At 41.2% G+C, this 13618-nt stretch overlaps 1 protein-coding gene across 1 annotated transcript in view; it reads right to left on the bottom strand.

Annotated features, from left to right (window-relative positions):
- SPAG17 (sperm associated antigen 17) overlaps positions 1 to 13618 on the bottom strand; it is a 226243-nt gene that overhangs the window by 180825 nt on the left and 31800 nt on the right. Inside the window, exons 2-3 of the mRNA XM_032419281.1 lie at positions 4895 to 5035; positions 4193 to 4276 (exon numbers count right to left, since the gene is read on the bottom strand). Coding sequence (XP_032275172.1) covers positions 4193 to 4276; positions 4895 to 5035 — 225 coding nt within the window. The remainder of the gene's footprint in view (positions 1 to 4192; positions 4277 to 4894; positions 5036 to 13618) is intronic.

Here is a 13618-nt window from a genome sequence, read left to right as displayed (position 1 = left end):
GGAACATGTAGACCTCTCTCATGGGGAACATTTCAGTCAGCTTTGAGTGATCCTTAATATTTTCCTTTTTGGTTTTGGACAGGACTGAATAAACCTACAAATGAACAAGTCAGATTCTCTCTGTGGGCCATCAGACACACGCAGCCAAATATTTGTGCATATTTAGCAAATAAATGTCAATCTTAAAGAATGGATTTTATTGAGTGCTTGAAATATTTTCTCATAGATATCTGTCTTCAGGATTTTAAAGTTGTAATTAAAGTACCTATAGAATTTACCTTTCCTATTGAGTATATCTTATACCATGCAATTATAAATTTAGTACATATTCACTCTTCTCCCACACCTATGCCTTTGCTTGAGCTGTTCCCTTTTCTTGGAATGCCCGCTCCCACATTTGAATGTCAAGACTGCCAAGACCTACTCATCCAAGGGTGGACAGCTTAGAGCCCAGTGGAAGAGTACTGTGTTTGTGGTAAAGAAGAACAACTTGAGTCTATGGATTTAACTATGGCTAAACCCAAGTTCTTCAGTGTTCTAATTAATAAACTTCCTACCTTCTCTATGCCTCCATCTCCCTATATGTAAAATGGCGATATTTATATGTCCTTTTAGAATTGTGATATGGGTTAATTGGAATTATTTATTCATTTACTTACTAGAGAGAGAGAGAGAGTTGGGGAGGGGCAGAGAGAAAGGGAGGGAAAGAATCCTAAGCAGTCTCCATACTCAGCAGCACGGAGCCCGACGTGGGGCCAGATGCCACAACCCTGAGATCCTGACCTGAGCCAAAATCAAGAGTCAGACGTTCAACCGACTAAGCCAACCAGGCGTCCCTGGAATAATATATAAAAGGTCAAAATTAGCTACCCTTCCTTTCCCTCCCAATGCCACCTTCTCCACAAGGCTTCTTTAGATCCTACCCACAACCACACGCTAATGGTAATCTCATCTTCCTTTGAATGCCCATAACACTTCATCTGTCCCTCATGGACTTCAGTGTGTTAGGTTGTTCACTTCTTTTATTTTTTTAAGACTTTATTTATTTGAGAGAGAGAGAGAGAACAAGCAGAGGGAGGGGCAGAGGGGGGTGAGGAGCAAACTCCCCACTGAGCAGGGAGCCTGATGTGGGGCTCTATTCCAGGACCCTGGGATCATGACCTGAGCTGAAGGCAGACACTTAACCAACTGAGCCACCCAGGAGCCCCTTCATTCCTTTACCAAACATTTTTTTGACCATTTACTCCTTGTTAGTATATACCTTTTCCTCCCCCCCAACTAATCCTTAAGCTTCTTGAGGTTAGAGTCTTTATAATATTCATATCTGCCCCATTGTCTATAAGGTGAACAAGAATGTACTTGTTAATTGTTTGGTATTTGGTAAAATACCACTATTTGGTAAAAACTGGTGACTATATAATGCAGACAATATCTGTGTATACATTTTCATGTAAGTCCACATCCTCAAATAGGATTACAAGCTGGAAATTATGTTCATATGTAAGGCCAGTGCATGGGATCATCATCATTTTCATCCTCGTTATTATATACTACAACTACTACTAATAATATAATAAAGTAATAGCTAACATCCCTGAGACCATGCACAAAGGAGAATATTCTCTTCCCATTCCCATATGAGTCCTTAGAGTAGTTCCTGCTGGAGCAGGACATGGGTTTCCAAAAAGAGTAGGTGAATGAACAAATGGGCTATAGCTGTGTCTCTGTGGAATTACATTAGCACAAATCCAAGCACATTTTCAAAGAACTGTGGTTTATAAATAAAGACTCTTTTTCGTCTATACAATCCTATGGCTAGATGAACTCTAATGTTTCAGGGGAAATTACACAATTTCAAAATGAGGCTGTGTGTATACAACACCAAGCCATCCAAGTGAAAGCCTGAGCAAATCACTTAGGAATGTGGTCTTTGCTAGCCCAGACATTTCAAGTCATTATTGGAAATATGTAATGTGGTTCTGACGCTATTTTACTACTCATGGATGAACTGCACTATGGTGACATTTCCCTTTAATTTGCTGCTCCTAATTGACTGCAGGCAAGGAAACCAGAAAGCCAAACTGGTTAGAACTATGTTTAAAGTGAGAATGACTAGGCTCTGATTTAAGGCCAATGAGAGTAGCCTACAAATAGAAGTAAATGTAAGGGTATGGCCTTCACAGTTCTTGGTTCTTGAGTTCTCCCTCCAAAATGGAGAATACAGAACTATGAATTTCACATGCAACATAAACAACTTTCTTAGATTACCTTTTCTTCCCCAGTGCAGAGTTTCCTTTGAGAAAGAAAATACAAGACTTTGCACACAGGCTCCTGAGGAGTTTAACTGTGGCAAGGGTCCTAGACTGTGCAAGACTTCAAGCAGAAATAGACTCATGAGTCTTAAAAGTTCACGAGTCCCGAAAGCGTTTGGGTCTGGGCCTCTCTCATGGTCACCTCTCACAATCACAACCACCTTGGGCTTCTCAGTAGGCACTGCCTGGAGCTTTTCAATTCACTTGGGATGATGAGGTACCAAGTGACAGAGTTCCCGAACAGGTCCTAAGTGTGAAGGGACTGAGATTGGAAATGTACCCTCTTCTCCAAATGTGCCTTCTGTCGTTGGCTGATGCTGATCAGGAGCCTGAATTTGTTTTATGTTCTATATCTGTTTTTACCGAAGCAAACTGATGTTGATGCATGTCTGGTATACCCAAGGTCCAATCTCTGTGGTGCTCATCCTGCCTTCCCTCTTTTTCTGGAACCATTCAGGAAAGGGTGTGTGAGTGGGTGTGGGAGGCTTATTGCCCAAATGCTCCCCTGGAAGAATGTGGTAGAGCCAGATGTGAAATGGACCTCCCCTGAGTGAAGGATTCACAACCCAAAGTCACAGCACATATTGGAAAGGAATGGCTTTCTAACTGAACTCTGGATTTGTAACATTGTGCTATCCCACATCCAAGTCAAAATGTCTGTCCAGATTAGACATCAAAACTGGCCTGTTATCATCTCTGATTTTTACTGAGCATCTTTGAAGAAGAAAGAGTTCTTTGGGGGGCTAATTGGTCCCAGGCCCGAGAATTGGACAGGGATTTCTATGGCTACTTTAGAAGAAAACTTCCAGTATTTTAAATCCAGGTATCACATAATGTTTCAACTGGAGCACGCACATTTAGCACATCACAACAAAAGCTAGAAGGTATGTTATTTGACTCCAAAAGCATAGATTCAGTTTTTCGTGATAGTGAGAGTAGTGTAGCAAGAGTTAATGCTATAAAATCCACACTATTGTCAAGCGTAAATAAATCCAATGAAACTTGTTCAGATAGTACTCAGGCAATACTAAAGAGCCCATTAAGAAATCATCCAAGACCTGAGACACATAAAAACTTTATTAGATCACTGAAATAAAGTGCAAACAAGTTTGTCTTAGAAAGATCCAAAAATCTTTATGCTTTCAGTCTGAAGAGCCGTAAAACAGCGCCTGACAAATTTTAAGTGATATTCTAATTAATCAGTGGATTTTTATAGCTTCTTGTGAGCTGTAAGTTAGATATTAACAAGGCAGTGTGAGAGGCAATCCCCCTGTACTGAGCATGAGTTCTAAGTCTTTGCATAAACCCAATGGTCAGCCAGGCCAGACTCTTGTGTTAAGCATCTGCTAGAAACAGAATGGACGATTAACCTAAAAATTGTCCTTATTTTCATGTTGGTTAAAGTAGGATAGAAAATGTGCCCAAATCTTGCTGACTGATGGAAAATTTTAACAGCTGTGTCTCTGTCTTGTACAGGAAACACTTTCTACGGCATTTTTACATTGTTCCTTTGGTGAAACTAACACTTCGTAATACACTAATCATACAGCTCCCTTTAATACCATCACTCACTCAATAATTACCATGAAAAAGTATGACCCAACTCTTTTGTATATAAAAATTTCTGATTTATAGTCTTTAATTGGATACAGTGATGGTGTAGACAATCTAGGACAATTTTATTCCTAGAGAGGGATTTTGTTAGAAGAGAGGCAGATTTTTTAAGTGCCTGCCATCAGGCAGCTCCAATGAGGAGCAAAGCAAGAATTTGCTTTCAAAGAATGAATTAAAAAAATTTTTTAACGTGAATATAAGATTATTACTTCAATTCTCATTTTCTAAAAATAACAAAAATCTCTTCAATAAAGATGTTCACCTACCTCATGGTATAAGGGAGCACTACTGCCTACAGGTTTCTTTGCCTTTTTAGATGGAGTTTCAAGAAATGCATTTGATTCATTGATCTGTAAGAAAATTAAATTAATCTATAATGAAAAAGAAAGGCATACTTAAGGAACACTTAGATATATGTAACTTTCAAATACCTAGGTGGCTTGAAAGGTTGGGAAACCTAGCAAGGAAGAGATATTCATCAACGAGGCAAAATATTTATAGTCACTTTGGTAAGCTGTTAGTAATCGTGTGAGTATGGGCCACCTGACAGGACTTTTCTATGTGGTCATTCCTCTCTGTCCTCTGACAGCTAGGTTTCTCTGTAGACTTAATTTTTCTTGCTATGGATTTCCCTGGAACAGTAAGTAGTTTAGTCTTTTATTATTATTAAATCTTTTATTGAATAAATAATTCCTCAGAGAGCCTAGCATGGAGCCTGGTGTGGCCACAGGAATTTTGTCAAATGAGTGAGTGCTGAAAGGGCCAAAAATGGGCCTAAATAATGGGCCAAAATAATTCTTCCAGATTGAACAATGCAAATTTATTCTAGCTAAGTTTTGTTTAAAATAATCCACCCCAATTTACCAAACAGCCCAAGAATATGATAGTTGTATTTATTTTATTATTTTATTCTATTATTTTAAGCACAAAAGTCTTCACGGGGCCTCGAGATGGGAAAGGACAGGTACCTGCTGGAGAATGTCTTGCCAGGACACGATACTGAAGAATTTCCGCTGAGGGACCTGGACAGCAAGGGTGAGGGCTCGGATGAGAAGATCATCTTCAATCCGGTTCCCAACTACAAAAGCGACGGAGCCCTTCCAATCATTCTGTTAAAAAAAAAGCAGAAGGAATTAAATTCTAAATATTCCTGGGTAGGTAATTTTGTGTCAAAGGCTTCCACTAAAACAAGATAATTTTCCCTTTAAACTTTACCTTAAAAGACAAGAGCTGACCACATAGTGTATGTAAATTCCTGATTCAAGTAGCCGCAAGGCGGCAGTGTTGTGCCAAATTTCATGCAACTAGACCAAAAAACCATTTGCTTGGGAAACTAGACCTTTCATTTTAAGGAAGACAGTGTTTAAAAAATGACATGTTTTCACTAGAATGCTGTCCAAGAATAATTTGGTACTGGGAAGAAATAGTTCATTCATATGTTACAAATATATATTAAGATATAATCTTGAAAGCAGAAATCTTTATTTTTGTTCCCTGATACAGTCTAAGACTCTAAATCGTGCCAGAGGCATGGGAGGAGCTTGATCAATACTTGCTGAATGTCGGGTAATATTGAATGAGTTGCCAAAGGGGCCTTATATGGGGTAAAAATGTAATCCCTGAAGTTTTTGTAAAGCACAGAACTAGGACATATCTTTTCCTCCTCGTGTAACACAAGAATCTCATTGCTAATTCACAAATGAGTCCTTTCCCTTCCCAGGACATAGGCTAAAAAATTACACTTGGACACGAAATGTTGCATCAAATAATTTAAAAGAAATGTTACCAAAGACAATATTCTTATTCAGTAATCCCTTTCTCTATTATAATGATAATTTCTCTTGGGAAGAAGCAGTTCCCCGGAGATTAAGAATGGAGTTTATTGAATTACCCACTGTGTGGTGCTGAGAGTCAAACTCATGCATACCAGGGTCTATGACTTTCGCACACTAACAATCGTATGGGGAAATGGAATAAGCAAACATGATAAAGACATTCGGAAAGAGAAATAAATAATAAAGGAGGGCACTCTAGCCATGTGACCCCTCCAGCCCTTACCAACCCCATTTATAGCATAAAGGGGTTGGACAGGGCAAAATCTAATGTCCCTCTGAAGATCTGATTCAAATAGAGTAAAACTGGCTGTCGGTGGATTCCAAAACAATGTCTAAGATGATGTGAAGAGATTTTACACAAATGTAATGAAATGCATAATTTTCTGTGGTTCTCTCTGTTTTCTGTCCAGTCCATGGTCAGGGTGATGACAGAACTAGGGTATAGGTCGGAGAAAAGACCTTAGTGCAAATTCCTCCTTACCATCCAATAATCAGTATCCTTAAATGTCTCTTTACTTCTCTCCATGGAAACTTACTAACTACCTAACAAAACCTGCTGAATTTTCAATTCAAAACAAAAACCACCCATGAAAGCATAAAAATGTGTATTTTACCTACAAAGTGTCTGTGTGTGTGTGTATGTGTGTGTGCATGTCGGTGTGGCTCGATGTGTTTCCCTGTTACATTGAGTTTAAGACCTTTTTTGTTTGTTTGCTAATTCACCAGAAGAACACTGAGCATCTGTTTTTTTGTTTTTTTGTTTTTTAATATTCTGACTCTGAAAAGTAAGTATGACATTTATAATGTATTCTTTTGGGGAAAAAATGCCACTATCGCAAAATGACCTTTCCCACATTGGATGCCTTTCTTTTCTTTGGTCTGCTCCCACAGTCAAAACTGCAACTAGAATCATCGGAAGAGGAAAATCTCTTAAATTCTCATAATAATGCGACATGGTTAATGTCGCACAATAATACACATGGTTCCTAACCAGGCACAACCCCAGACTTCCCATCAGTTACACTTTCCCACAGGGAAGATTTTTTTGACCACCTCTACCTCCCCCCCTCCCTGCTGCAAATGTCCTTGCCTGGATTTGAAAGCTAATGGTGACAAGGAAGGGCTGCCTGTCCACTCTTTGGGGGGACACATCAGAAAGAGGACATTCTAGCCCACCACCTACCCATTAGTATCTGGTGTCAAAGGCAGGTGTTGACTATTTCAGACCAGAAGAAAATAAGGGAGGAGGAAGAAGGAACTGACAATTATTGAAATCTGCCATGTGCCAGGCATATGTTATCTCACTGAATCCCTGAGTAATCCCTTTAAATAGGTGCACTCATACTTTATAGATGGGAAAACAGAGGCCCAGCAAAGTCCAACAACTTGTTCAAGGTCATCTCGGCAGAACCTCATGGAGACCACATTCGTGGCTTACAATTTTGTGATCGTTTTAGAACAGTTTTGAGAGCAAGTCTTTGGGGTCAGAACGCCTTTCCATAATCCTTAAATTGCAATTCATGGCTATCTCATTCACAGTAAACATAATAGATGAAGGTCTGTATCACATATTAAAGTGTATAAAACCTTCAAACATAGATCATGTAGTAAAGCCTTAAGACATCTTAAGTTACCTTTTTTTTTTTTTTAAATCAATGACAGTTTTATGAAGGCTCAAAGATGTTAAGGAAATTTCCTAAGTTTGTCTCTCTCCAAGCAGAGTGTTCTTGTTACTTTGGTCTGGATGCACCTTAACACAAGATCTGTTCCTCCAATTCATGGTACTATACTGAAAATTCTGGGCCCAATTTCTCCACTGGAAGGGGTCTGGAGAGTAGAGTCCAGCTGAGACTCCGTTTCCCATCTGTACTCACTTGCCCCCAAAACTCCTGCTCCTGGAATAGAATCTACTTGGCAAAACGGGACCCATGAAGGACTTGGTTTGAGTCATGGATTAGTGTCAAATCACATTCCCAGAAGCCAGGTACGCATGAAATGGACTAATCAGACAGTAATAATGCAAATCAAGAATGTCTGCAGAGAATGATGCACTCACTAGCGTGCTGCACTAGGGGGCAGTGAGATGTCAGGAAATGCATAATATTCAACTAATGAAGAGTAAGCCATTGCCCTGGGGTCTAATTAGGAAGAATCGTTAAATGAACAATGCTCTGCAAATATAATTTCTGAATCATTCTCTTACTACTTCAGGATAACTGTAGATTCCAAATTTCCACTAATTGGCAGCAGTTTTAGGAAATTGTTTTGGAAAAACTGGGACACAAATTAGATTTGGTAAAAAGCTATTAAGAACACCCCTCCGCCATGTATCCCGCCCCGACATGCACTTAAACACAGTCCTTAAATTTGGGTTCACAGGGCAGCCGGAGAAACTGAGTATAGAGAATACAAATGTGGACCATGGGTGAGAAATGAACGTACAACGTGTACATTTGAGTCATCACACTTGTGAGTCCTGAGGCGCCAGCTACCTGTGGGTGAGTGTCACACAGCTCAAGAAGTTTGGATTAACTCTTAGCATAAGCCTAGACAAAGAAAACATTAATCATTTTAGAAAAACTACACTGGATGCATCTGATGGTGAAGGATACAGGGTTTTAGTCTGGGCACACCACAAAAGCCTTAGGAAATGAGGTCGGCTCTCTGCTGGCTGGAGGTATATGCTGGACACAGTTATTGCTGAGTCTCGCTTTCTAGCAGTTATTGATAAAGTCATTCAAAGGATGGAATGAAGTCATGTATGGACACAATCCCTTACCTTTTATTTACTTTACCAGCCTCACCTAATTGAAGCTTGGCAGGAGGGCGTCTTAACCCAAACACAGACATACTAGTCTTCCAAAACAAGAAAGTATTCACTTAAATGCAAAGACCCCGGCTGTCTCACACACACCTACTGTCCCAGAGACACAGGGTAGATTTATGACTCTTTTCTTTCATATATTGCGAACTCTCCAGATTTTACTGAGGCACTTCTGTATTCTAAGATAATTATAACAACCCTTTAAGACAAGTGAGAAGTAGCTTTTGGACAATGGGAAGCTGATTGCTTCCTTCTATTAGCACAAGGCATCAGCTGGGAGGGGAATGGCAGGACACACATACTGTCTTCCCCTGCCTTTGCTGGCATGTGGCAGGGGGCCTGCTGCCCTCAAAGAGCTGAAAGGAGATTCCCACAGTCCGCTCCCCAGGCTGATCAGATCCCGAGGAGCTTGATGAACCAACAGTGGTCCCAACTTTTATTTGGAGAAGATGTATACAAGCCCCAAGGCAAATCAGCGCAACATTAAAAAAGGCAAACTGTGTGCAGAGTTATTTAACAACTGTCCCGATATGCAAACGTATACTTTATGTCGCTCCTCTGCTGCAAGGATGACCTTCTTGTCGAGTAGGTGTACTGCCAAATGGAGAGGGATTAGCGACTGTCTCTCTCATACCAGGTCTTCCCTTCAAAAGGGGTCTTGGATCTCCATCAGCCAAAGAGTGTTAGTGTGGGGGGTTGGCCGGCAGAATATTTTTATGACATAGAACTGGCTGCTATAATCGTATTTGTTAAAAAGGGGTTATAACTATAAAATAAGTTGGGAATAGCAATTACAAATGGGTGCACATTGTTATCTAATGAACAGGAACGATACAACCGCCTGGGATGTGCAGGCATCTAACTCCTTTGACTGCCTTTACTAAACAAATTCTTATTATAGATTCTTCTCTAATTATAGATACCTCACAATTTGTTATAAATACTATAGCTTGACACATTGTCATCACACTGTTAGAACTGCTCCTTATTTAGGAATTAGTTCATGTGGCTGTCACATTTTCTCAACTAGCTTATAAGCTCTTTAGGTCAGAAATTCCGTTTTATCGCTTTTGTACCTCATGGTGCCCAGCAGAGAAATGGGAAATAAAGCAGGGCTCTCTCTATAAATAACTGTTGTTCAGTATTTTAAAGCAATAGAGAATGTGCTTGGACACTGAGGATTTTGACCCTGAGAATCATAAAGCCCTAGAAGGTAACGTATCAGGAAACCGTGCAGTGCGTATACAGAGTCCACAGCCCTGAAGTCTTTTGGGAGGAAAACGGGCTGCCTCTGATCCACCCTGATTTCTGCCAGGCGTCAGTGACAAGGGTTTGAGGAGTTAGGCCCTGTGGCCGTTCCTCTACCAAGACAGGTTTCCTGGGAGTGGCCCGACAAGCAGCCAGATGGTAGTGAAAGGAGGCAGCTCTGGCAGGTAAGAGGGGAAAAGCCCAAGACTCACATACAAACGCTCATTGCTATAAAGCCATCCCTCCTTCTCTTTCTTTCCTACTGTCTCCTGTCACCCAGCGAGAGGGACCTCAGTGGCCTGCTCCTTCTTCCCCTCCACCTAACCGCCGACAGGCTGCAAGTTCTGTGATTCCTTTCTCCTTCAAGGTGCCTCTGAAATTCTTATGAGTCAGACTTTATGGCGGTGTGGGGTAGGGAGAGAGGAAAGACAGAAGCTGCACATGGTATCAGGGCTCTACATCCAGACTCTGCCAGATGTGCAGAATTTGGACCTGACACAGCCTCCCGCTGCAATGTCACTGCCCTACCCATCCTAATCTTCCCCTCCATCAGGAGTGTGCTGGATCTGATTGCCCCCACGCTTCCTGACTCTGGCCAGTGGGGTTGCGTTGACACCGTGAAATTCACCATGGCGGAAGTGCGGAAACTATAACAATGCCAAGTGCCACAAATCAGAGCTTTGCCCTGGAGAACAGGTTGTTAAAACGTTTAGCAGCACATCACGGCTCCCTTCCCAGGAATGCCTGTGAGTCTAAGACTGACTTAGAAATGATTTTGATTGAAACGGTGAAGACTGTCTCTGGGAAAATATTGAGGGCAGAGCAGATTCTCTCCACCTATCACATTCCCCATCCCAATACACATTCTGCAGTGTGTGCTGTGTGGAGTGATACTGTCTGCTGATGGATGCTGCTTCAGGTGGGATCCAGCCTCACTATCCTTCAAAATGGACTCTATGAAATGCAAGTGACAAGGTAAGGACAGAGAGGCCACCATGGGAGGAGCAGGGCCAACTGACTCCAAGGCTCTCCTTTCCTCCTGAACATCTTGGGGCTACTGTCCCACTCAGGCATCCGAGTCACTGGGACCACTGCCCTGGGAGGGGGTCCCCGAGCACCCTCAGATAGTGAGACCCCCTCACACTTCCATGACCCCCTGGAGGAGGTCATTGTGGCATAGTGATTAAGAGCCTGGGCTAAGGAGGCAGACTTCCTGGATTCAAATTTCAATGCATCATCTGTGTGTCCTTGGGCAAGTTACTTAACTTATCTGTGCCTCATGGATACATGAGGATAACGACAGTACCTGCCTCACGGGGTTGTTTTGAAGATAGAATGAGAAAACCTATAGAAACCTTCTGAGCACAGCACCTAGGAATGATCACAGCCATCGTGGATATTATTTTTTTTTGGGGGGGGGGCTTCTGCTCTTGGTACTTATTAAAACAAAAATGGTTATTCCATACACGCTGTTCCAAATGTGGAGAACTTATGAGTGAGTCAAGGAAAAAAATCAAACAGAATATCAACCGTTGTATCATGAAAAATAAAGTCTTTATTTGAATGATAGTCAATTTGCAGAATAACTTGCTCTTTGATAATGATAAACATATTAACTGATATATTTCTAAAATATTTAGGTGCTTGGAAGAAAGGGCAAAAGTCATGAACATACTATGTTTACAATTCTAAAGGTATATAATTTTCAGAGCTATGGGGAAAAAAATGTGAGTGTGGCAGAAGGGAGCTGTAAGTGATTTTGTGCTCAGTAGAGTCCGGGCAGAGACACCGACCCACCTCCAACAGTGAAAGAGACATGGGTTGGAGTCAGGGGAAAGGTGTGGAGCTGACTAAGGAGACAGTGAGCTCCGAGGTGGCCACGCAAAGGGCTGGGGACGGACAGCTGCACTGCACTAACTCTTATTAGAGACAGAGACCGGCTCACTGGCTTAAAAAAATAAGAACACGGATCACATGCTTGGTATTTCACTTGCAAATATTAATCTGATTAATTTTATGGATGCAGGCCTAAAACACAGATATCAGGCAGGGCTAGTTCTTAAAAACAAAAGCAAAACGAGTAAAGTTTATTTTTGGTACAGAGTGTTTGGGCACCTCTTTCTCCAGATAAGACAGGCTCCCTGGCCTGTTGTTATATTCTGGCTCCCCCGGGCCCTTTATAGGGCTCTCCAGAATTCAGCATCCCCTTCTCCTGGACAGAATACAATTTATCCACATCACCTCCTAGTCAGCTCAGGGCCTTAATACTTGATTTGTTAACTAGATAAATAAGCATACCCCGCAGCATTAGTGACTGGGACTGTCTTAAAGTATTTTTTCCCCTCCGTGCTATCTGCATTTTCAAAACAGAATCTGAGCAACTCCTGGACTAACTCAAAGGGATGCCCTGCTAATGGGGGTATGTTAGCAGTGGTCTGGGCCAGTGGGAAAGGCTCCCCTAGAATCATACCACCTAGACAACTTCCTACTTTGCCCATGGGCCTGGCGTATAGTAGCATTCAATAAATGTCTCTTGAACTTAGTAGTCAAAACCACACACTAAACAGAATTGTTACACACGTTTAGTATGGGAATGACAACTAAGTATGTGGCATTTTATCAGGTACACTCAGCACTTTGGAAGGAACCATGCCTCTGAATCACTGAGCATTTGAATTAAAGAAAGCATATTCCTTTGAGACATAGACAACACTCTAAGGTCTTCTATTCACTGATGAGAACTCAGCAGTCCAGAAACATCTTTACTGTGCAAGCACATGCTATCTGGCTGGTTTTCCTTGTCTTCATAAATATTAAATGTGATCACTAATTAAAATTATTGAAGTTCTGGAGCAAAAGACACAGAGCTCTGAAGAGGTTGTCAAATTCTGCCTCTGTGGTTTCTTAGACAAATGACCTTGGGCCTACTTTGTGACTCAGTTTCTCACTTGTAAAAATCGATCTAATAATATAACCTTCCAAAAGTTTTTGCAGGGTTCTAATAAACAAATACACCTAGGATCATTTTGCACATTGTAAAGTACTGCGCAAAGGTAAAATATTAATGTGTGCAAGGGAACTATTATTTCCCTTTGAAAGTTCTGCAAAAATGGGTTAAAATTGGTGATCACTTCTTCAATTTTGGATTTGGATATGTCCTGCAGATCTTCTTTGGATGGTTTAGCCTCAGAGCTTGGCTGTTTGATTGTTTTTCTTTCGTTTTTCAGAGTACTTGGCCTATCCCACCAATCTAGCACATGAGCCTAATTCGGTTTTGCTCCATACATCAGAGAGTTTTAAGACAGCTATTAAAACACCACATGGAAAAGCTTTGCAGGGAATTCTACTCCACAGAGAAACCACAGAAACCACTACACACCTTAACTCTCTCCCCACCCCCAACAGTTGGCTAAAATTACGGCTCCATTATGTTCGTACAATCCAACCAGTTTTATTGCTTGGAGCAAAATCTGAGGTCCAAAATGAACTTCAGAACATAAAGAGTAAGGCAAACCTCAAAAGGAAACAAGATTCTTTGGGTTTTCAAACAAATATTACATATCAGAGGCATTCTTCTAACGGAGGAGACCAAGAAAAGCTAAGAGGAGTCCTGCTAATTGCTCCACGAATGTAAAATTGGAATCAGGGACTCACCCCAAAGAGAAGAGATCTCTTTTCATCATCAGATATTAAAGGCTACAACCTTTCATCAAACAACTCCATCCTCAGACATGAGACCCTCTCATCCCTCCCTCAAGTCTCTTCAGTATTGAGTTACTATCACC

Source organism: Phoca vitulina, unplaced genomic scaffold (assembly GCF_004348235.1).
Source record: "Phoca vitulina isolate PV1807 unplaced genomic scaffold, GSC_HSeal_1.0 scaffold2, whole genome shotgun sequence".
NCBI classification, from domain to species: Eukaryota; Metazoa; Chordata; class Mammalia; order Carnivora; family Phocidae; genus Phoca; species Phoca vitulina.
This window is presented reverse-complemented; position numbering and strand designations above follow the sequence as displayed.